At 41.7% G+C, this 25,153-nt stretch overlaps 2 protein-coding genes across 5 annotated transcripts in view; both read left to right on the top strand.

Moving 5' to 3' along the window:
• The window catches only part of ATP13A3 (ATPase 13A3), a 94,798-nt gene extending 84,816 nt beyond the window's left edge, over positions 1 to 9,982 (top strand). For all 4 annotated transcript variants that reach the window (XM_034999848.1, XM_034999847.1, XM_034999845.1 and 1 more), the window contains one exon: positions 6,523 to 9,982. In XM_034999848.1, coding sequence (XP_034855739.1) covers positions 6,523 to 6,720 — 198 coding nt within the window. In that variant the 3' untranslated portion in view covers positions 6,721 to 9,982. The remainder of the gene's footprint in view (positions 1 to 6,522) is intronic.
• Positions 9,983 to 13,802: 3,820 nt separating this feature from the next.
• On the top strand, positions 13,803 to 18,481 carry GP5 (glycoprotein V platelet). Its single transcript, XM_034999844.1, has one exon. The coding sequence runs from the start codon at positions 14,140 to 14,142 to the stop codon at positions 15,838 to 15,840; it is 1,701 nt and encodes a 566-aa protein (XP_034855735.1). The 5' UTR covers positions 13,803 to 14,139; the 3' UTR covers positions 15,841 to 18,481.
• Positions 18,482 to 25,153: the final 6,672 nt, after the last annotated feature.

The raw sequence follows: 25,153 nt of genomic DNA, 5'->3' as shown, positions 1-25,153 counted from the left end.
GCTCATATCATCAGTCCTCATATGGAATGTTTGTACTGGCAAAGACCCGGGCCAAGGGAAACATTTACATTGAGTTTTCAGCATCTCCAAAGAGTTCTCTAACTATTGATCTAAACAGGAAATGCAGGGGCACCTGGCTGGCTCAGTCAGCATAGCTGCTGATTCTTGATCTCGGGATTGTGAGTTTGAGCCCAACGTTAGGTGTAGAGATTACTTTAAAAAAAAAAAATCTCTAAACAGGAAATACAGGTTCTGAGGAGGCATTATACCCCTATTTAGTTAAAAGTGGGTATCATGGGCGCCTGGGTGGCTCAGTTGGTTAAGCGACTGTCTTACTATTCTTGCTCACTATGAGCAAGTCATGATCCTGGAGTCCCGGGATCGAGTCCCACATCAGGCTCCCTGCTCAGCAGGGAGTCTGCTTCTCCCTCTGACCCTCCTCCCTCTCATGCTCTCTGTCTCTCATTCTCTCTCTCAAATAAATAAATAAAATCTTTAAAAAAAAAAGGGTATCATAAGCCTCCTTTAAAATATTTGAATTGGAAATTTCTCACTTTTCAACCAGAATTAAATGGGAGAAAATTCTGTCATTTGCTAAATCCCTGTTTTTCTAGAAATTTGTTAGTATCTGTCCTCATTTTTAAGAGTTTGTGTCTCTCATGTGATGTCCTACCTCTGAAGTATTCAGAGGAGAGAGAGAAAGTAGAGAGTGGTCTAGCATAGGCAGCTCTAACATCCGCTGTGTTTGCCACTTTGTTCTGAGAATCACGGAGTAGACAAGAATTTCAGTCTTCAATTTCTGTAGTCATGATTAAGAAAGCATTTTTCTTTTTAAATTACTGGCTTTAGAAAAGAGTTCTTGTAGGGGCACCTGGGTGGCTTAGTTGGTTGGGCATCTGTCTTTGGCTCAGGTCATGATCCTGCTGGGGTCCTGGGATCGAGCCTCAGGTTGGGCTCCCTGCTCAGTGGGCAGCCTGCTTCTCCCTCTTCCTCTGCTGATCCCCCTGCTTGTGCTCTCTCTCTCTGTCGAATGGATAAATAAAATCTTTAAAAAAAAAAAGAAAAGCGTTCCTCCTGGGATCAAGCCCTGCATCGGACTCCCTGCTCCGCAGGAAGCCTGTTTCTCCCTCTCACACTCCCCTTGCTTGTGTTCCCTCTCTTGCTGCCTCTCTCTCTGTCAAATAAATAAATAAAATCTTAAAAAAAAAAAAAAAAAAAAGAAAAGCGTTCTTGTAATGTTTTAGCACAGAATGATACACTTTCATCTTCTGACACTGCTATGTGTAATGTGGTTTCACTGTTCATATTTGTGACCCTTCAAGAACCAATCAGCTAGTCATATTACCATAAGGCTATGATTCTTAGTCAGAGACAGTTCTGTTTGCCCCTCCCCACCCCGACATTTGCTGGTGTCTGGAGACATATTTGGCTGTCACAATTGGAGGGGAGAGGGGTTGCTACTGGCATGTAGTGTAGGTAGAGGCCAGGGATGTTGCTAAATAAACTTCCTCCAATAGTAAGCAGGACAGACCCCTCACAACAAAGATTTTGTTTGTTTTTTGTTTGGAGAGAGAGCAAGAGAGTGTGCATGAGTGTGGGGGGGGGGGGGCAGAGGGAGAGGGAGAGAGAAAATCCCAAGCAGGCTCCATGCTCAGTGTGGAGCCTGACATGGGACTCGATCCCAAGACTCCTGAGATCATGACCCAAGCTGAAATCAAGGGTTGGATGCTTAACCATCCAGGAGCCTCACCACAAAGAATTTTTAGTCCCAAGATGTCACTAGTGCCAAGGTTGAAGGTGAAAAAGAAAGTAGAGGTGAGAGTCACCTGCTCCATCAAGGACTTCCGTGGCCACTGTAATTCTGCTCTGCCACAAACTCCCATTCCACGTCTGCCTGCTCTGTGCTCTTTTCTTCCAAGAATCCCATGGATCTTCTCAGACTGCAGCTCCCAACCATCTATATTAATTCTGGGGGGAAGAAAAACCCTATTTCTTTTTTTTTCCTTCCTTACCATATAGACTCAAGGGCCGCTGAGTTGGGTTGAAAGTTTCAAAGCTAGAGGCCCTAGATTAAGCACCAGGTCTTAGACATTTGGATTGGGAAGTCAAGAGCCCTATCTGAAAATCTCTCATAACTTTTTCTAAAATATCTGGTGATCTACAAGGCACACTGTACAACACCTCTGGCATCCTCCCAAATGTTAAGGTATTTCTAACTTCACTTTTTTTTTTTTTTTTAAGATTTTATTTATTTATTTGACAGAGAGAGACACAGTGAGAGAGGGAACACAAGCAGGGGGAGCGGGAGAGGGAGAAGCAGGCTTCCCGCGGATCAGGGAGCCCGATGTGGGACTTGATCCCAGGACCCTGGGATCATGACCTGAGCCGAAGGCAGACGCTTAACGACTGAGCCACCCAGGCGCCCCTCTAACTTCACTTTATACATAAAGAAGCAACATTCAGTTGACTTGCCAAGTCGGTATGCATCTAATGAATGACAGAGTTGGGAGTTGAAACTCAGGGTTTCTGATTTCAGGAAGAGTTTTCTATAAAGCTTTACCCCTGTTTAGGAAGATCTGTGCTGCATATTATCTTACTAAGAAGCATTTGTTAGTATCCTGTGTCTGGTAAACTGAGGCCACTTAGTGGTAGATGTGGACCTAGGATCATGTCATCATGTAGTTTAATCCTGCCTGAGGATTTGTGCCTGATTATGTTTTCCTTTTGCAGGGAAAAGCAAGTATTAGCTGTAGTCTTTATGCCACTTAGAATATTATTTGAACTTATTTAGATAGAACGCTAATTCTGATTGTCTTTATTTTATATTCAGGATTGGTATGGAAGAAGACTACTATGAAAACCGCAGTATCATTGCAACATTTTCCCCAAAGCATGGCTTTATATTTTACATGCTACCCATGAAAACATTTCCTAAAAGTAAACTGGCATTGGGATTCTAGAATGAACAGTTTGGAATGGTCTAAGAAGCAGGAGAATTTTAGCTGTAGATCTTTTTGAAAGTTCTTTGTGGTCTCTCTGCTGGGCTGTGGTAGCATCTTACCCATCTTTGAGGGATACGCTTGGTTATTTAACCATTCCTTTTGGGAGTAAATGAGAAGATCCAGTTGCTATAGCTATAGTGTTCTCCTGCTTCGGGGACTTAGGCCGAGATGTTTGGGGAGACCTGAGTGTTCATTCTAGGCCCTGTGATGCTCCACCTTTTTGCCTTCTTGTGACACAGAGCTTGCCTTTCTCTTCTTACTGTCATCATCTCTCCCTAGGTTCATTTCTCATTCTAGCATGCCTGTAGCCCCTTTTCTTTTCTCTACCAATGAATTTTATTGTATTTGAGGATGTATGTGGTATGTTTGTGTTTGTAATCTAACAAACCTATGCTTGCCTATAGTGTATTTTATGTGTATGATACTTGGGGAAGGTAAGGTACAGGAACAGGATGTTTCTAATTATAGTGGAAGGGGGATTCCCTAGTGTTTCTTGTGACTTAATTTATTTTTTCTAAATTACAGCAAGTGTACTTCTTTTTAATGAGGAAATGAGGAATTTTTAAAAAAACATGCACCTTAATGTTAAAAGATTTCTATTGTGATTCTGTTCACAATGAAATCAGTTTTAATTTTATTGTTTGCCTCACTTTCTACAGGTAGGAAACAGTGGACTTGGGCGTGTGTGTCTTAAGTTTGAAGACACTGGGCTGTGACTTTCCTTAACTCAGCCTGCTGTGCATTGTTGCATTGCCCTTCAATCTGGACAGACAAGACCTATATGTTTTTGCTTTTTTTTTAAAGTCAGCATTCACCATTAGCCTTTTCTTGTGGTCCTTTAACAGTGCTACAGGCTGTAAAATAAAAAGTGACAGCTTTCACATTGATTTAGGAACAATGATCTTTTCCACAATTACATTGAAGAATTTAAACACCTTGGAGAAAAGATAGATCCAAGTAGTGAGTCTCCTCTTTGGTTAAATATTAAGGTGTACTGTGTATGTGCCTACATGACATGTGTATGTGGGCAGGAATTACAGTTGGCCCTTGAACAACACAGGTGTTAGAGTTGCTAACCACTCCCCTCCCTCCGCAGCCCCAAATCTGTGTATAAATTGTGACTGCTCAAAAACTTAACTACTGGGGCGCCTGGGTGGCTCAGTCGGTTAAGCTGTCTGACTCTTGATTTCAGCTCAGGTCATGATCTCAGGGTTGTGAGATCGAGCACTACGTTGGGCTCCCCTGCTTCACTCGCGCTCTATGCCCCCTTTCAAGTAAATAAATCTTAAAAACAAACAAAAAAAATAAAAAAACCCTTAACTACTGATAGCCTACGTTGGCCTTACTGATAACGTAGGCAGTCAGTTAACACATATTTTCTGTGTTGTATGTATTATATACTATATTCTTACAGTAAAGTAAGCTAGAGAAAAGAAAATGTTACTAAGAAAATCATAAGAAGAGCGCCTGGGTGGCTCAGTTGGTTAAGCGTCTCCCTTCGGCTCAGGTCATGATCCCAGCGTCCTGGGATCAGCCCCGCATTGGGCTCCCTGCTCAGCGGGGAGCCTGCTTCTCCCTTTCCCTCTGCCTGCCGCTTGGCCTGCTTGCGCTCTCTCTGTCAAATAAATAAATAAAATCTTTTTTTTTTTAAAGATTTTATTTATTTGAGAGAGAGAGAATGAGAGAGAGCAAGCACATGAGAGGGGGGAGGGTCAGAGGGAGAAGCAGACTCCCTGCCGAGCGGGGAGCCCGATGCGGGACTTGATCCAGGAACTCCAGGATCATGACCTGAGCCGAAGGCAGTCGCTTAACCAACTGAGCCACCCAGGCGCCCTAAATAAATAAAATCTTTAAAAAAAAAAAAGAGTCATAAGGAAGAGAAAATACATTTTCAGCACCGTACTATATTTATCAAAAAAAAAAAAAAAGATCTGCATAATTGGGCTTGCACAGTTCAAACCCGTATTGTTCAAGGGTCAATAGTATTTGTTATTTGAATCACCTCAAGAATCCTATTATCTAGTCTCTTTTGTATCTTAATGTCAGATATTTTCTTGTAGACTTCTTTTAAGGTGATGATAACTCTTTTTAGCTATGACAGTAAAGAGGCTACTAGATAAATGATCTCCAGTGCCCTCCCTCACCCTCCCCCAACCTCATACAGCTTATTTTTGCCTGTGAATTCCTGCTACCAGTGCAGCTTATTGTGTTTTGTTGACAAAATAAACTAGAAGACCTTTAAACGTTTTAAAGAGTTTTTAAAGTATTTTTGTTGTTCTCTGCTGGCCAATTTAGAAACATGTTTCAAAACATGTTATAGCAAATTTGCCTTCCTTGATGATGAAACCATTTTGACTGTCATCATTAGAATGCCTACCTCAGTTATGTTACATTTCATTTTGTGAGATTACTTCAATTGAGATTAAATCTAGTTTCAGTTTGAGTTGTATGTTGATGGCACAACAAAAAAACATGGGATTTAAATTTTGCTTTGAAGGAGCAACAGCCAAAATAATTAGAAATGGACTGTTCTTCAGAGGTGAATATAACTAAGGTCTCAGTACAGTCATTTTAGTTTTATCTTATTTCAGTGTTATTTATCTCAAATTTCAATTAAATTCTTGAGGGCCTAGTTTGAATTTACATTTTTAAAAAATTTTATTATGTTAATTACCATACAATACTGAATTTACATTTTTGTATAATAACTAGGGACTGCCTTCTTGTTCTTCAAAGATTATTTATCTAAGATTACTATTCATTAAAAACATCAGGATTGATCCAGAAAGATTTTAATGCCAGCAGAGCTTTTTATAATGAAATAATACTAAGAAATAGTACTTGATTTATACCTTTCTGTGTACTTCTTTCCAATAGTGGAACACCAGGGGAAACCATTTATAAAAAGAAAAATTTTTTATATTAATGAAAATATGTGAAAAGAAGTGATTGACAGTAAACATGATCTTAAGTTCCATTTTTGACCTAACAATATTTTCATCATGCTTTATTTTTTGAAAGATGACATTAATAGTAATAATAATATTTTTACACTGCTTTCTTCCAAAAATGATCAGCTGGCTAAATTGCTAGGAGCAATGGTATAATCTGGGATAGAATATGAGGGTTTCCATATTAAATATTAAAAATGTGTTTTGTCTGAATAGTTTAAAGTTATTCTTAACACATTTGATATTTTGTGTTGTAGAGTCATAGAATCCAGATCTGCAAGTTACTTTAAAAATGTATCTGTACACAAGAGGATAGGTACAAAGAACTAAATAAAATGAAATTGCACTGATAATTTAAAAAAATCTAATCTTAAAAAATATGTTCCTAAATAATTGAAAGCTGACTTTTTTAACTTGGATTTTTTTTTTCATTTATTTGTTGTATTCAGAAGTCATTTCCTCTTACTTTTCTGTGTTGATGTATTATGCTTTAAAAAAAAAAAAAAACTTATTAAAAACAAGCAGACCTTAATCTACTAGTGTGTTCTTTTTTCCCCTTATTTTCTTAGGAGTCAGTGGATCGGTGGGGAAAATGCTGCTTGTCCTGGGCTCTAGGCTGTAGAAAGAAGGTACCAAAGGCAAAGTACATGTATCTGGCTCAGGAGCTCTTGGTTGATCCAGAATGGCCACCAAAACCTCAAACAACAACAGAAGCTAAAACTTTAGTTAAAGAGAACGGATCATGTCAAATCATCACCATAACATAGCAATGCATCGCTCTCGGTGGTATGCTAGTAGCAGGAAAATGTAATTTTAGGACATTCTGATACTGTGTGTCAGAATGGCACCATTTCAGTTTATGTCCCTTCTAATATAGTAGCTGATATGAGAGCTTTTTCTTTCTTTTTTTAATAAACGGAACAAAACAAAAAGATTGGTCCATCAGTTAAATTAATAATCAATCTGTAAAGTCCTATATCTTCATTCAGTAACTACATATTATATATATTTCCAGAATTTTCTTGTTACCCTCAGTGAAACTCTTTATATAGGGTACAGAAGAAAGTTGGTATTTGATAGGTTTTTAGACATTAGCTTCTGAGACTTGCTTTATCCATTTAAATTTATTTTCACAACCCCCTTATTAGAAAAAGTCCTTGTTTATATACTGGCCCTAAATTTGTGATTGGTAAATAAAATGGGTGTTAATTCGCCTCCAGTGAAAATAGTAGAAAGCTCATTTTCATTTGATTCCAAAATTTCTTCCAAAGAATTCCATATATACATACACCAGTTCCCTTTGATAGCCTAGGAGTTTTACGTGTTGCTTATAGAACAACTCAGGTAATTTCCATTTATGGTTTTATATTTTCTGTACAAACTGCCTGGGTTTTATTTTTCTAATCAGCAAGGTGCTTCACTGCCTTCTTCAGATGTCCCTCAAAGCTATTAAATGGATCTTGTGGTATGTCTGCTGTCAGTAGTATAACTTACTTCACTTATATGTTGTAGAACCATTTTCACTAGGAAAAAAAGATTATTTTTTTTGGCAGTAGATTTAGATCTAATATCTCTTCATATCTTTTTTTTCTCTCAGGTTTTATATCATTTTAAATATTTTTATTTTCTATGTTTTTAATTAATGACATAGGATAATAGTGCATTGGGTTTTGTTTTGTTTTGTTTTAGTTTTTTGAGTTAGACTTTAACCTCCTAAAGTTTTTAAGGGTTGATACATGTCTCCTGTAAATAATGAGGCTTAAAAATGAGTGAGTGATTTTGAGTGACTGCTACTTTTTCAAAGCAGTATGAACTTGGGTGAGTTTGTTTTATGCCATTAGGTGGCGCCAGAGGCCAGAGCTTACCTATTTAAGGATGTTTACAAAGGAGCATTATTTGGTTGTAAAAATTTCTGGGAGGAAGAAAATTGAAATAAAGTTAAAGAATAGACATTCATTGAGCCAAAAGAAATGTGAAAAGTATTTTTCACCTTTCTCTTTTGTCTGGTTATGTTTAAATTTTAAACAAAATTAAAGTAACTTTAAAAATGCCTTTCTAGGTAAGATCCAGCAGTTTGGCAAAGCCCAGAGTTATAATAAACAAGGAAACCGATATTGCTATAAAATGGACACTAAACTCCTAAAACTATGTGATATTACCCTATGTTCTTCCTTAACTGGTAGCAGGCTTGTGCTTTTCACTTCCAGCTGATCTTGATTTTCCTGATAGATACTTACCAGTTTATCAGATGTTAGCCAGAACTATAGAACCACGTGGTTCTCTTTTTGTATGCTGCAGAGACCTGAATGGTGTTAGGTAACTATAGGAAAATGTAAGTTACACTCAGGATCACTGTTACTGCTATTGCCACTGATGATTCTTACAAAAATATAATTGAATTTTTCCATCAAAAAGTATAATAGGATATTAATACACATTAGATAAGAACAGTTGTTCCATGAATGATTCTATGAAGCTATGCATCTTAGACCTCTTGAGCTGTGAATTAGCACTGTTTTCTATAGTTACTTACTCTCTTGATCATTTTCTAATCTCCACATTCATTTTCAATATGTACAAGCATTATTCTTAAGTGGTTTCCCAGAATTGTAAATTTTATTCTTTGATTTAAATACTGAAGCATATAATTAAAGTAATTGCTAAGTAGCAGCTTAAAAATCCAGTTATCCGTTTGTATTTAACATCTTTAAGAGCATGACCATAAAGAGCTATATTTTTTACACCCTTCTTTTTTTTAACATTTAGATTTTATAAGGGTTTTATATCTCATTTGTCCTTATTGTTTTCAAAGGAATGAGGTTTTTAGGTAGGTGGAAGAGCATTTGTAGGAAGTTGGATTTGAACATAGACAAGGTGGGTTGTTCAAGTTGCAATTGATGGTTTCCAGAATGTTATTTGAAGAATGTCTGTGAATCCAGGTGTGGGTCCTACTCAGTGCCATAGATAGACTGAGTTCTCTCTCTGTAGGTTACCATTACATAGTAATTTTGATTCTGAACTTCACATTAAATTATTTGAGTGTATACAGACCTAAATTTAAAAATCTGTACATATCTTATTTTGATGTATTAAAGATTAATAAATATTGCTGATTTAAATTTTATTTATGCACATACTTAAAGGACAGAAATGTCCGGGGAAAGTAATTGTTAAATAATGATATGTAACTTTTTAACTTTTTAAATAAATAACAAGATTTTTAATGTGTGTCTCCCTCAGGGTTGTTTAAAGTTTTTTTTCTCCCTCAAATATAAATAGTGGTAACTATATGTTTTGTATCTTCTAGCACCAACTGCTGTAAAGCAATGCTGCAAATAATGCTTGAATAAAAGTGGCTAAGCCAACAACAAAAGAAATACTTTTTATATTAGTTTTATAATTCTTACATTGGAGAGCTTTCCAAATTGCACTTGCATTTAAACAGAACTGTTGCAGTCTTAACTGTATTTCTTTTGTCTCCCATGTTTGTGAAGATAACTGCAGTTTCAGAGGCATGGTAAATAACATATCAGTGTTTATGTAGTCTGTTCCCCAAATGGCTATAGATACAATATCCAGAAAAGAACAAAATTCAAGCTTTAGAAAACATTCTAAGATCTCACGCATGCGGTTTTGACATATCTGAAAATAGGTTTTTGTATATTTATGGTGGGAGGTGGTTGGGAACTTTTGACAAAATGTGGGATGTTAATTTTTGTACAGTCTGTGGGCATTTACACATATTTTTAATGTAATAAAATCTGGTAATTATGTGCACATTAAATTAATAAGATAGTTACTTCCTGTTATGATTTGTGAATTCCCTAAGACTTTGGATTTTTTTTAAGTAACTTTATATCAGAAATGATACTGCATCTTTATATTTTTTAAAATGTATTGCTGCTCAAGAATGGTACCCTGATGTCAAAAAGGCATACATTCATAATTGTACATTCAGCACTGTAAATAACCTTATGAAATCTTTTTTTGGATTGAAGCTATTCAAAATAAAAATTTAAATGAATGAAATAACATTTTTTTTCTGTGTCCTTATACATTTATTTGCCTTTTGGCCAAATACTGCCCTTCTGGATTTATTTTTCTACTTCATAACTTTGCACTTCCTTTTTTTAACTTTGGGTTTTTGAAGGGAATAAATACCACATCCCACATAGATATCACATCTATGTGTGACCATCCCATGGAAACCCGTTCATTAGTCAGATACCCTGTAGAGCCAAATGTTAAGTGTAAGGAGGTCTAAGGGAAATTGTGAAATGTTAAGACTAGAGGCTTATAATCTACTAACAGTTGGGAAGATCAAACGCAGAGCTAATGCCATGTAACACATTGTAAGTTTGAAGTGAAGTGGCAGCCGTGGGTGCAAAAGGAGCACTCCCAAGGAGAGAAAAACTGGAACTAACCACTGGTCCTAGAAACCCCGGAGAAGGCAGGACTTTGTGTTGCCTTTGTGCCGGGGTGAGAGGTCCTTCTGGGTATCATGGGTCCTACAGGAGGCGTGCTTCCTCTGCTGTGGCCTATGTGGCTGGCTGTGGTGGGATGGATTGGGTGGTGTTAGAGTCCCAAGTTCTTCCCATTCACAGAGGTTTGTGTAACAGAAGTGGCGGGGGCACAGTTCTGCGTGTCTCTCTCTCCCCCGCATGTCACTGCCAGGTGCGGTGTTTCGAGTATGTATTGCAGGGAAGGATGGAGTTGGAGGAGTTTGGATGAGACTGTCACCGTTCAGAGTTGGAGTTGTGACTGCTCTGTGAGTGCACAGAGGTCCCTCCAGTGCCCTGGCCTCGGAGTCTCCCCCTCACTGAAGAGAAAAGCATGTCTCATCCAGGCACTCAGCTCTGCTTTGAGAAAGGCCAAACCTCAGAAGCCGGGGTGACTTTTATACAGAAGTTGCCTCTTAGCATAGCAGATTTCTAACCTGCTATGTGAATCCAAAATGCAAAGGACACAAAAACACGGGAGCCATCGACTGCATTCAAAATACTTCTCAACACCTCATCCAGTTTTTCAGCAAATGGACTCAACGGTGTTCCTCTACTGACTGCAAGTTCCATACCCTTCTGGGCATTCAGAATGTCCTGCTCTTTTCAAAGAATAAAAGTTGGAGGTCCTTCTGATCGGAGTGCTTCCTGGGGAAATAGGCCACAGGAGCGTACAAGAATCTGACATGAAGTCTTCCTCTGATTTAAAATCTACACAAATAGAATCCCATCATATATGTATGCTCTGCTGTCCTTGTTTTACATCAGTCTGAATCGAAGATGTCAGCATCTGTAGCTCATTCATTCTTTTTAAAGTCCACAAGCCATCCCACTGCATAAATGTTTCATAATTTCGATGACAACTTCCCTGTTGATGGCCATTTTGGTTTTCTTGTTCTTTTTTCTTTTCTACTACACACAACCCTGCAGTGTTTTTGTGCACGGTTATTTTTAAGTACGCTCCACACCTAATGGGCTTGAACTCCTAACCCTGAGATCAAGAGTTGGGTGCTCTACTGACTGAATCCCCAGGTGCCCCATTTTGTGAACAAATGTTAATGAGCTTAGACATAGGATGCATTTTTAGCAGTGGACCTGCTGGACAAAGGATATGTGTATTTTTAATTTGGTTGATGCTGCTAAATTTTCCCCCACAAGTTTGCTCCAATGTATAGTCCACCATTGTAGTATGAAAATGTTTCTTCACACTTCTTAAAGTGCTGGGTATTTTCAGGCTTTAAACATTAAAAGGTTATTTCAGTATGGTGTTGGTGCGGGGATTATCAAATAGCCTGGAAACAGACCCACACATTCATGAGATGTTGGCTCATGACTGTGCTGACATTTTAGCTCTGCAGGAAGAAGGGATTTGATTATATATATATATAAATGGGGCTAAGACAGCTGGTGATCTTAATGGAAAAAAATAAAATTGGACTCTACTCACACACATCATACACAAATATCAGTTCAATATGGATTAAAGGACCTAAAAACAAAGGACAAAACTATAAAACTCAGTAAGGCATTATAGGAGAACTTTTTTCTTTTTACCCGGGAGGAGAGGAGGATTTATTTCGATACAAAAAACACAAATCGTAGAAGATTGATAACTATATTAAGACTTATGTCCATCAAAAGACATCATGAAGAAGATGAAAAGGCAAACCACAAACTAGTTGAAGATATTTGACACCTATAACTGACAAAGGATTAGCATCCAGAATACATAAAGAATGCCTACAGTTGTTTTTTAAAAGACATACATATTTTGCATATAGGAAAATGAGCAAAAGAAGCCAACATTTCTGAGAAGATGAAGCAGAAGTGGGCATTAAAAATAACGAAAAGATGCTCAAGTTCATGAAATGGGGGAAATGAAAAAACCACACTGACAAAATGACTTCATGTGAATGGTAAAAATTAAATTTAAAAAATCAATTCCAAGTATGGGCAGAGCTGTGAGGCGCAGGAACTGTCATCCACTGTAGGTGGCGCCATACATTGGTACAGCTACTTTGGAAAGCCGCGGGACATTTCCTAACACCCTTCAACCCTGTGGTGCCATTTCCGGACATATTCAAGAACGTTTTTAGCCTTGTTATTCCTCAAAGGGGGAAGGGGAACTGGAATAGAGAATTGGGGCAATGTGGTGGGAGAAGGAAGACTCGAAGGAAATGTGGTCCATCTGGGGGTATGGCTGCCACAGTGATCCAACTGTCACTAAGTTATCCTGGCATCACAGTCATAGTGTGCCATTTTATGGAGAAACTTCTCTCTCTTCTGCTCTTATCATTCAGCTTGGACAGTAGGATTTAAGTTACAGAGGGCCTCTTTTTCACTTTGAAGCTTTCTTTCATTAAAAACCAGAATATGTCCTCTGAGATAGGGTCCTTTCCATGACTTTTATTCTGGTAAAGTCTTTATCCTCAGGATGCAAGGACATTTCCCTCTTCCTTTAGAAAGTGCTGAATCACCCGCGAAGCCCTGAGCTGTTCAGTTGCTTTCGGGTACAGCACCATTTCAGGTAAGGTCAAATACTTTAAAAATTACTATGGGCAACTGAGAGCTTGGTTAGTCTGTATGTGCATACATAATAAAATTTTGTACAAGAAATGATTTGTGTAAAATTACACTTGGGAAACCTTGTTTTGGCAGATTAGCATTACTGTGTATATTTCATATGTAATTCAATGCCACGAGTTATTTTTTGTTAAGCGTCTTAGAAATGATAGCTCCTTATTTATGACACAATCAGAAATACTATTCTCAAATTCTAGCTCTGTGGCCGTGGTTAAGTTACTTACTCTTTCTGTGCCTTAGTTTCATCATCCATTAACCCGGGTTAAGAATAGGATCTACCTCATAGGGTTATTGTAAAAGATTGAATGAATTAATGTGAATAAAACGCTGAGAACAACAAATGGCAAAAAGTGATAGGTATTCCCTGCTTTTCTCACTGTGGCTAACAGAAGGGGTTCCCTCTTTGAGGGTGTTACTGTTTTTGTAGAGTAAGTACTGTGCCTATAGCATGATTGTGGTGAAAGGAATCAGGTGGTGGTTGCTGTTGTTTTTCCAGACTTTGCTGTTAACGTCCTGACTGTTGGTTATAGCCACCGCTGGGCAGAGGCAAGAAGAGCAGGGCTCCCCTCACCGTGGGCACTGCTCAGTGAGGTCTGTGAGCTTCTATGCTCGAATGATTGTTTTCATTAGTTGTATGTAAAGATTTTAAAATACTGGCTTTTTTTTTTTTTTTTTTAAGATTTATTTATTCATGAGAGACAGAGGCAGAGGGAGAATCAGGCTCCCCGCGGAGCAGAGAGCCCGATGCGGGACTCGATCCCAGGACCCTGGGATCATGACCTGAGCCGAAGGCAGACGCTTAACCGACTGAGCCACCCAGGTGTCCCTAAAGTACTGGCTTTTAACTATAGCTTGAAGACGCTTTAATTTCAGTGCTTTAACCTGAGTAGAAAATCAGTAGAACAAAAGAATGAGACCTCTAAGTGTAGAACCAATGTCTTTTCACCACCGGGGGCAATCTGCACTCCTGGGAAAAGAGGGATAATAGTCAAAGTCCTTGATAATCCTGGCGAAAGGCTCTGGCCTCTGCAGGGTTACCAGATCGAATCCGAGCGTTCGCCCTGGCGTGGCGCCCACAGACCTCCCGCTGTTGCCTTTTCAGACATGCTGAGGAGCACCCTGCTGTGCGCGGCGCTGGGGCTCCTGCGCGCCCAGCCTTTCCCCTGCCCCCCGGCCTGCAAGTGTGTGTTCCGGGACGCCGCGCAGTGCTCCGGGGGCGACGTGGCGCGCCTCGCCGAGCTCGGCCTGCCCGCCAACCTCACGCACATCCTGCTCTTCCGAATGGGCCACGGCGCCTTGCAGAACCACAGCTTCAGCGGCATGACGGTCCTGCAGCGCCTGATGCTGTCCGACAGCCACATTGTCGCCATTGCCCCCGGCACCTTCCACGACCTGATAAAACTTAAAACCCTGAGGCTGTCGCGCAACAAGATCACGCATCTGCCGGCCGCGCTGTTGGATAAGATGGTGCTCCTGGAACAGTTGTTTCTGGACCGCAACGAACTGAAGGACATCGACCAAAACATGTTTCAGAAACTGGTTAACCTGCAGGAGCTCTTTTTGAACCAAAACCAGCTCGCTTTCCTTCCCGCTCGCCTCTTCACAAATCTGGGGAACCTGAAACTGCTGGATTTGTCGGGAAACAATCTGACCCACCTGCCCCAGGGATTGCTCGGGGCACAGGCTAAGCTTGAGAAGCTCGTGCTCCACTCGAACCAGCTCGTCTCTCTGGATGCGGGGCTGCTGAGTCGCCTGCGCGCCCTGAAGGAGCTGCAGCTGGACCGAAATCACATCCGTTCCATCGCACCGGGAGCCTTCGACCCGCTCCGGAGCCTGAGCTACTTGACTCTCTCCAGAAACCACCTGGAGTTTCTGCCCTCCGCACTCTTTCTTTATTCGCACAATTTGACATTCCTGACGCTGTTCGAGAACCCGCTGGAAGAGCTGCCGGAGGTGCTCTTCGGGGAGCTGGCCGGCCTGCGGGAGCTGTGGCTGAACCGCACCCGGCTGCGCACCCTGCCCGCCGCCGCCTTCCGCGCCCTGAGCGGCCTGCGGGAGTTCGGCCTGACCCTGAGCCCGCGTCTGAGCGCGCTCCCCGAGGACGCCTTCCGGGGCCTGGCCGCGCTCCAGGTGCTCGCCCTGCACTCCAACGGCCTGGCCGCGCTCCCCGGCGCCTTGCTGCGCGGCCTCGACGGGCTGCGCCGCGTCTCGCTGCGCCACAACCGGCTGCGGGCCCTGCCGCGCGCGCTCTTCCGCCACCTCCGCAGCCTGGAGCGTGTCGAGCTCGAGCACAACCAGCTGGAGGCCCTGCCCGGCGACGCGTTTGCGGATCTGCCCCGGCTGGCGGAGGTCCTGCTGGGGCACAATCCCTGGCGCTGCGACTGCGGCCTGCGGCCCTTCCTGGCGTGGCTGCGGCGGCACCCGGGCCTCGTGGGCCGAGCCGAGCCCCCGCGGTGCGGCGGGCCCGGACCCCGCGCCGGCCTGCCGCTCTGGGCCTTGCCGCACGAAGACCCGCAGTGCCCGGGCACCCGCGGCCCGCCTCCCCGCCCCGCCCCAGCCCCCACCCGGGCGACCCTGCCCGCGGCCCCCGTCCACACCGCCTGGGTGCCCGACGGCTCGGAGCCCTGGGGCCGCGCGCAGCTGGTGGCCCGGGGCCAACGCCAAGACCACAGCCTGTTCTGGGGGCTTTATTTTCTGCTTTTAGCTACCCAGGCCGTCATAACGGGGATCATCGTGTTTGCTATGATTAAACTCGGCCGGCTCTTTCGAAGATTAATCAGAGAGAGAGAGAGAGCTCTTGTTTGAGTCAGTGGGAAAACCTTGCAACTAATTAAAACGTGGCCAGAGTATTGTCAGAGGTGGCTCTGGGGGAGAATCGAGCCAGGCTGCCGCTGTCGTCCTCTCCCTTCTCCCTCCCCTCCCCTCCTTCCCTCCCTCTCTCCCCCCAATCCCACCTCTCAGAGTCCCTCCTCCTCCCTCCCTCTCCACAGAAGGAGTTTTTACACTTGTAAACTGTGTGTGTCTGCTTGGCCTTTGTGTACCCCTACACGGCGTGCCCCAGGGGCCATGGATTGTGTCTGGGCCACCTTGGGCTGCACTTTCCCCAGGGCAGAGAGGGGTCTCCTGCCGGTGGAGGAAGGGTGCAGAAGAGCCCGCCAGCTCCACGCCAGGGCCTGTCTACTGCACAGGGTGTCTGGTAAATGTTTATGAAATGAATGGATAAAATGAACTCAACGGATCCCAGTGATGGTGGCTTTTCCCTGGGGGGCAGGATGGATTGTTCTCTTTATCTACTTTAGAAAAGCAGAACTCTACCGGTTCTTTCCCTCGCCCTATCTTTTTCTCACTTTATGTATCTCTGTGGGCTACTGGGGAGAGTGCTGGTTTTTTTCCTTTCTTTGGCGGAGGAAGGAGGCCTACTGACATGCAGAGCGCAAGGCCTTCCTGCCAGGAGCTCAGCACCCAGTGACAGAAGCCCCTGGAGTCAGTGGTCCTGGCTGAATGCCAAGGAGCAGGAGGATGGAAGGAAAGCAGAGACTTGCGGGAGGAGGGGGAGCTCAGGGGAAGGTTGGAGCCTATAGGGGGTTGGGTCCCCGGAGTCCCTGTGTGTGCCTGCCAGAGACAGCTGTGTCTGCATGTGTGCGTGCTCTGTAAGTTCCTCCTTGCTACCTCCATGGGTGAAGTATGTCATTGTGACACTGGGTTGGTTTCCATTTCCTGGAGCTAAATGCTACCTCATTTCAAAGCATTTATGGAGCACCTAACACGTGACAGGGGTTCATGAATGTAATGATAAGCTTGGTTTCCAGTTTATTATGGTGGCATCATGTTCTCATTTAGTCTCCCAGCTGAGAGCCATAAAGCCCTTGTTGCTTTAATTGTATGTCTGTGCTGCGAGAAGCAGTGGTTTAAACGTGGGCGGGAGAGAGAACAACCGTGGTGTCAAATCCCAGCTCCACCACTTACTAATTGCATAGGGCTTTGGGCCAGACCCCTAAATTCTTTAAGCCTTGGTGTCCTCATTCCTGGAAAGGGACACATAGTACCTGCTCTCACAGAGCTTTTGTGAGAGTTAAGGGCAATAAATCATGTGCTGACTTCGCCCTGCAGACAGTCAATGCTCAATAAATGTTAGCTCTTATTATTAAAGAGCAAGCAATTAGTCCTGCTGTCATGATTGCAAAAGAAGAGCTTTGAGTCGGCTTTTCCTCTGTGCATGTAAAGGTGAGAGCAGACTTTCTCAAACGGGAGATTACATGAAATCAGCTTGTCTTCAGCGGGGTTGGTCCCAGCCCTGCATGGTCGGGCCTCGCGTGCTCACGGTCCAGAGCAGGGGGTCCTCTGAACAACGCCAATCGGATGCAGAGTAGGAAGACCTGGGTTCCTGGCATTTGTACCTGGACTTCTTCCAAGCCAAGTTCAACTGGTAAAGCCTTCCCTGACGGCCCAGGCAGCCTCAAGTGTTCCCTGCTGTGTACTCCCCTCAGGCTACCTCGCACTAAGCACCCTCCTCACTGCCATGTGGTTGGCTCACCCTTCACTTGGGGGGCGGGGTGTGTGTATGTGTGTGTTGATATATGCCCCCTGCACTGTAGGCTCCTTGGCCCTACCTTGTCTTCTTTATTTCCACTGCTCCACATTTTTGATGGAATAAAACCCAGACTTTTTGATGGAATGTGGACTTTAGTGCTAACCACTGTGTTCTTGGGCAAGCTACTGAGCAGCTCTCAAAGCCTGTTTCCTCACCAGGAGAGCGGGGAGGATGGTGGTGCATACCGTTGTTGCGAGGATGAAATGAGATAACCCAAGCCAAGTAGTGAAGTCAGCGGCTGGTGCATAGGGGACTCAATGAAGCTGGCTATTATTTTGATTGTGAACTACTTAATAACTGTGGTGTTTCACATTCCTAGTGGTGTTTTAGACTCTTAACTACACAAGTCTACAACCCTGAACAAGCTGAAATAATGCTTTGCCAGTTTTTAAGTTGTCTATAAATGATGGGACTCTCCATGTAGCATTCTTCAAACTTCTCCCCTGGGCTCACTTTTTTTTTTTTAAGTTTATTTACTTAATCTCTAGACCCAATGTGGGACTCGAACTCACGACCGCGAGATCAAGAGCCTCATGCTCTTCTGACTGGGCCAGCCAGGCGCCCCTCACATGTTTTTGAGATCTATCCATATGAAGCATTCAGCTCTAGTTCATTCATTTTAATAGCTGCATAATATTCTATTGGGTGAATTTTCCACAACTTATCTGTTCTCTCATTGAAGGATGCGTATTCCCATTCTTTTTATTCCCCATTACTTCACATCCTTCTGAACTCTTGATAGTATTATAATTTTGAATTTTTTGTCAATCTGATAGGTAAGAAATGGTATCTTGTTGTTTTATCTTACATTTCCCTGATAACTAGTGAAGTTGAACTTATTTTTAAATGTTTACATGTTTATTGGACTTATTTTTAAATGTTTAAACCTATAATTAAATTTTAGATTCCTTCTTTTGAAAATTATCTGTGTATATACATGGGCCTATTTATAACAGAGCATTTTCTTTTTTTTTATTATTATTGATTTGTAGGAATTCTTTTTTTTTTTTTGTAAAGATTTTATTTATTTATTTGACAGACACACAGTGAGAGCGGGAACACAAGCAAGGGGAGTGGGAGAGGGAGAAGCAGGCCTCCCGCTGAGCAGGGAGCCCGATGCTGGGCTCGATCCCAGGACCCTGGGATGAAGACCCAAGCCGAAAGCAGATGCTTAATGACTGAGCCACCCAGGCACCCCTGATTTGTAGGAATTCTTTACATATCCTGGGCACTAATCCTCTGTAAATTGCATTCTTTGGAACTGTCCTTTTTCAGTTTGTGGCTTATTTCATTTTATTTATGCTGTCTTGTGTGGAACAGCAGCTTTAATTTTAATCTCGTCAAATTTAGCAATAAAACTTTATGGCTTGTGCTTTAAAAAAAATTTCATTTAAGAAATTCTTCCTACTCGGGGCACCTGGGTGGCTCACTTGGTTAAGTGTCCCACCCTGGATTTTGGCTCAGGTCACGGTCTCAGGGTCGTGAGATCGAGCCCAGGGTCAGGCTCCAGGCTCAGTGCGGAGTCTGATTCAGATTCTCTGTCCCTCTCCCTCTGCTCCTTCCACTGCCTTACTTGTGCACCCTCTCAAATAAATAAAATCTTAAAAAAAAAAAAAAAAATTCTTCCTACTCTCAAGTCATGAAAGAAGTCTCCTATATTTTCTTCAAAAAGTTGTGAAATTTTATTTTTCACATTTAGGGCTTTAGCCCACATGGAATTTGTTATTTTATATGGTGTGATGGAGGGAACCAACTATATGTTTTCCAAAAGTGCACACCTTTGTTCCAGACTGATTGTTACCTAGCCCATTCTTTCCACACCCCGGTCTGCAAAGCTCCCTCTGTCATTTGTCAAATTTCCCTATGTGCACGGGTTGGCCTCTGGGTTCTGTAGCTTAAACCACTGGCCTGTTGCGTCTTATACTCACTGTCTTCATTACTGTAGCTTTCATAATTCTTGGTACAGGGTCACCACTCCACCTTGTTCTTCCTCAGAAAAAGTCTCATCTATTCTGGACCCTTTGCAATTCCATACACATGTTAAGATTAGCATGGCCAGCTCCATGGAGAAACCTGCTGGAATTCTGATAGGAATTGCAGTGAATTTGTAAACCACTCTGGGGGAAAATTTGCATCCTTTACAATACCTAGTGCAATTGTCTGTAAACATGGTTCATCTTTCTATTTATTTAGGTCTTTTCTAATCTTTCCATGAGGTATCAGAATTTTTTGCATAAGAATATTGCACAGGGGACACCTGGGTGGCTCAGTCAGTTAAACATCTGCCTTGGGCTCAGGTCATGATCTCAGGGTCCTGGCATCCAGCACCGCACTGGGCTCCCTGCTCAGCGGGAAGCCTGCTTCTCCCTCTGTCTCTGCCTGCCACTCCCCCTGCTTTTGTGCTCTCTCTCTGTCAAATAAATAAAATTTAAAAAAAAATTTTTTTTGCACAGATTTTGTTAGGTTTATTTCTAGCTCTCCTCCCCCCCTTTTTGAATTGTGGCTGTTGTAGATGTTATCTTTTTTAAAAATTACATTTTCTCATGGTTTATTACCAGTATATAGAAATGTGATCTATCTTTATGTAATTATCTTCCATCCAACAATAATTTCAATAATTTGCTTCTTCCTATTAAAATGTTACACCTTTTATTTACTTATCTTACTATTTTAAAAAAATCTAACCAGCATTGGCTAAAACCTCCAATACAATGTTGAATAGCAATGGTCATGGTGAGCATCCTTAAAAGCATCCTGATCACAAATGGAACACCTCAAATGCGTCATCAATAAATATGACCTTTCTAGCTCTAGTTTACTAAGCATTTTTTTAATCGTGAGTAGGTGTTGAATTTTATTTTTTTCATCTATTCAGATGCTCGTAGGATTTTTCTCCTCCAATGTGTTAAAGTGGTGAATAAAATTTATAGATTTTGAAAAATAAATTAATTCTTGCAATCCTATCAAGTAAACCCAAGCCTAATCACACATTTAAAAAATACATGTTGGATTCAGTTTGCTAATGTTTTGTTTAGAACTTTTATTATCTGTTCATTAATGAGATTCCTTTGAAAAAATTTTAAAAATAATATCTTTGACTAATTTTGACAGTATAATCCAAATCACACAGCCTCATAAAGTGCGTGGGGACAGTCTCTCTGGGAACAGTTTGTAAAGAATACGATTACATTTTCCTTGAATGTATTCCAGAACTCCTTTGTCTAGTTTTATTGTGTGTGTACCAGTTATCATCACCGCATTAAAAATACCCCAAACCTCAGAGGCTTCCATTTATTTTCTCAACAGTTCCTGAGGGTCAGAAATCTGGGAGCAGCTGAATTGGGTGGCTGTGACTCTGGATCTCTCATGGGTTATCACTGAAGGTTGGCTGGGACTATAGTCATCTTGACAGGGGCTGGAGGGTCTGCTTCTCACGTGGTTGGCAGTCCTTTGCTGGCCGCTGGCAGGATCTTTGCCACATGGCCCTCTTCATCGAGCTGCTTGCGTGTCTCGAGACCTGGTATCCCCCAGGGCATCCCTCTTCCCTCAAGAGAGAGCTATCAGGACAGAAGTCACAATGTCTTTTTTAGTTTAGCTTGGGAAGTCACAGTTCCTCCTCTGCACAGCACCCTCCTGGTTTACGTGGGTCCGCCCTATTTGGAGCAGGAAACACCTGTCCCAGGAGCAGGGATCCCAGGAACAAGAACTGCGTGGGGGCCACTTTGGAGCCCAGCTCCTACAGTATGTGTACATTTGTGTGGCTTATTATTTTTTTTTTTAATTTTTTTTTTTTGCGAGAGAGAGCATGAGAGGGAGAGGAGGGTCAGAGGGAGAAGCAGACTCCCCGCCGAGCAGGGAGCCCGATGCGGGACTCGATCCAGGGACTCCAGGATCATGACCTGAGCCGAAGGCAGTCGCTTAACCAACTGAGCCACCCAGGCGCCCTGTGTGGCTTATTTTTAACTACTGATTTCACTTCTTCTGGTGGTAATCTATTCAATCTTCTATTTCCCACTTTTGTTACATTATGTATTTTTTTAGGAAATTGTTCATGTTGTCTCTAAGTTTTCAAAATTGTCTAACATTTTTCACGTTTTTTTATTTCTATTTTGTTTTAAAATCTCTCTTGTATCCACAGTTGTCCTTTTCTCGTCCCCACTATTGTTCAGACCCATCTTCCTCGTACTTGATCCATCTTGCACTATTTTTTCTATTTTATTAGCTTTTACTAAGAACAGACTAGGCTTCGGGACAGCCCTCATTGGTATGATTGTTTTCCATTGCATTCGCTGGCAGCTTTCATCTTTATTCTCCTTCTGTTTCCTTCGAGTCTATGTAGTTGTTTCTTCCTCGTGACTTTGTAGATGGGATTCTTAGCCCATTAGTTTTCGTCTGTTCCTCTTCTTCAGGATATCCGTCTTCCCGAGGTACTGCTCTACCACACCTCCTGTTTCAGGCTGGGGTATTGCTGTTCATGTTTGGTCTCCATATTGGCCCTTCTGTATTTTCTCATTTCCACTACGAGTTTTCCTTTGAACTCACTTATTTAGAAGTGTGCTTTTTATTCCGATTTTTAAGAAACTTTCCTGTATTGACTTCTAACTCAGTTGTGGTCTGTATGATCCCATACTTTGTCTCCATTTTTTTGTTGTTGTTTTTTAAAGATTTTATTTTTAAGTAGTTTTTACACTCAACATGGCGCTCAAACTCATGACCTGAGATCAAGAGTCGCATGCCCTACTGACTGAGCCGCCCCTGTATGATCCCAATTCTTTGAACGTTTTTGAGACTTGTTTTATGGCCTAGTACATAGGCAATTTTTGTAAATGCCTCTATGTGCTTGAGAAAAAAATTCTCTTTTAAATCAGGTTCATGGGTCGCCTGGCTGGCTGAGCCTGTGGAGCGTGCCACTCTTGATCTCCCGGTCCTGAGTTTGAGCCCTAGGCAGGGTGTAGAAGTTACATAAAAAATAAATAAATAAACTGGGTTCAGGTTATTATACATCCATTAAATAAAGCTTGTCGGGGCACCTGGGTGGCTCAGATGGTTAAGCATCTGCCTTTGGCTCAGGTCATGATCTCAGGGTCCTGGGATCGAGCCCCGCATTGAGCTCCCTGCTCAGCGGGGAGTCTGCTTCGTCTCCCTCTGCCCCTCCTCCTGCTCATGCTCTCTCTCTCTCAAATAAATAAATAAATAAATAAATAAATAAAATCTTTAAACAAATAAATAAAGCTTGTTAACTATGTTGTTCAAGACTTCTGTAACCTTGGGGCGCCTGGGTGGCTCAGTTAGTTAAGCGACTGCCTTCGGCTCAGGTCATGATCCTGGAGTCCCAGGATCGAGTCCGGCATCGGGTTCCCCGCTCAGCAGGGAATCTGCTTCTCCCTCTGACCCTCCCCCCTCTCATGTGCTCTCTCTCTCTCAAATAAAAAAAAAAAAAAAAGACTTCTGTAACCTTACTAAATTTTAGTTTGCTGACCTACAGAAAAAAGTTTGTGAATTTCTTAAGTTCCTATTATAAGTCTATCAGTTTATATATATTGTATATATAATGTATATATAAGTATTATATATTATATATAATTTTATATAGCCACATAAAAATTTATTTTTTATTTTATTTTATTTTTTTAAAGATGTTATTTATTTGACAGAGAGAGAGTTGGCGAGAGAGGGAACACAAACAGGGGGAGTGGGGGAGGGAGAAGCAGGCTTCCCCGCTGAGCAGGGAGCCCGATGAGGGGCTCGATCCCAAGACCCTGGGATCATGACCTGAGCTGAAGGCAGACACCTAATGACTGAGCCACCCAGGCGTCCCGCCAAATAGAAATTTAAAATTCCCGGTAAATTTAATATTTTATAAGGTTATTTATGTAGTTTTTTTTAAGGTTCTGAGGTTTTATAGGTTTTTTAAAAAGTTATATTATGTAGTGTTAGTCTTTATCCCTATAGCATTTTCTTTTTAAAGTTTATTTTATGTGGGATTTTTTTTGTTTATTTGTTTGGTTTCATTTGGTTTGGTTCTTTTTTTATTTATTTTTATTATTTTTTAAAGATTTTATTTATTTATTTGACAGAGAGAGAGATAGCAAGAGCAGGAACACAAGCAGGGGGAGTGGAAGAGCGAGAAGCAGGCTTCCTGCCGAGCAGGGAGCTCGATGTGGGACTCAATCCCAGGACCCTGGGATCATGACCTGGGCCAAAGGCAGCCACTTAACTGACTGAGCCACCCAGGTGTCCCAGTATCTCGTTATTTAACTTCAGGTTTGACCTTTTCAAACTTGGTTAAGGATTTTTCTTTTTTTGTAATTGAACTTAATCTTCTGATTATTGTATATTTCTGCTTATATGGGTTAGGGTGAACCAAATGAAATTTCTGATATTCAACCATTTTTAACGTAAAAAACAACAGTTTCATGTGGTTCAACTTTAAAGTCCCAGCACCACATGCCGTTTTTCTAAAGGTTACGTTTATACTTAAATTCCACCTTAGGGGCACCTTATTTTATAACTTCTTAAGAACTGGGATACACAGAGTATCCCCTTTTCTGAGTCTTTGCCTAAAAATTTCTTTATTCTTCATTCACACCTGATTGCTAATTTAGCTGAGAATAGAATTCTGAATTCAAATGATCTTCTTGCACCAAGGTTGTCAGTGAGAATTTGTTATTATTTAGAATTGACTCATTGTTTCTTTTTAGAAGACTTTATGATCTTCTCTATGTCCTTTATGTTCTGGTTTCTTTTTTTTTTTTTTTTTAAGATTTTATTTATTTATTTGACAGAGAGAGAGACAGCAAGAGAGGGGAACACAAGCAGGGGGAGTGGGAGAGGGAGAAGCAGGCTTCCCACAGAGCAGGGAGCCCGATGCGGGGCTCGATCTCAGGACCCTGGGATCATGACCTGAGCCGAAGGCAGACGCTTAACAACTGAGTCACCCAGGCACCCCTATGTTCTGGTTTCAATATGATGCACCACATGTTGCTCTTTATTTCATTCACACCTGCTGGGAACATCCAGGGTTCTCAGGAGACTGGTGTCCTTAAGTTTTGTGAAATTCTTTTCTACTATTTCCTTCCTTCATCATTTTTTGTCTTCTCTTTTAATCTTTCTTGTCTTCTCTTTTTTCTTCTCTTTTTAATCTCTCTCTCTCGTATTTTCTGGAGACTTCTCAACGCTGTCTTCTAACACTTGAATTAAAATTTTAATTTTTGCAATTGTATTTTTAATCTCTGTGTTCTTGTTCTTTAATTGTTCCTTTTTCTAGATACTTATTCTTGTTTTATGGATGCGGTCTCTTTTGGATTTTTCTTAGGATACTAGAGTTTAAATTTTGCAGTTTTTAAAGTTCCCTTTTATTTTCTGAACTATCTGTTTTCTCTGGGATTTGTGGTTGTTGCTGTTGTTTGTTGTTTGCTTCCCTTAGATCCTTGTTTGTCAGTTCCTATTTTAAAAGTGAGGCAACAGGGGCAGCCAACTTTGAGAACTTTGTACATGTGGGCAAGTGTTGTGGGCTGGCAAGCTTCA

The sequence above is a fragment of the Mirounga leonina genome, unplaced genomic scaffold, assembly GCF_011800145.1.
Source record: "Mirounga leonina isolate KUSES-001 unplaced genomic scaffold, KU_Mleo_1.0 Mir_115, whole genome shotgun sequence".
Classification (NCBI taxonomy): domain Eukaryota; kingdom Metazoa; phylum Chordata; class Mammalia; order Carnivora; family Phocidae; genus Mirounga; species Mirounga leonina.
The sequence above is the reverse complement of the archived record's forward strand: the minus strand, read 5'-3'. Positions and strand labels throughout refer to the sequence as shown.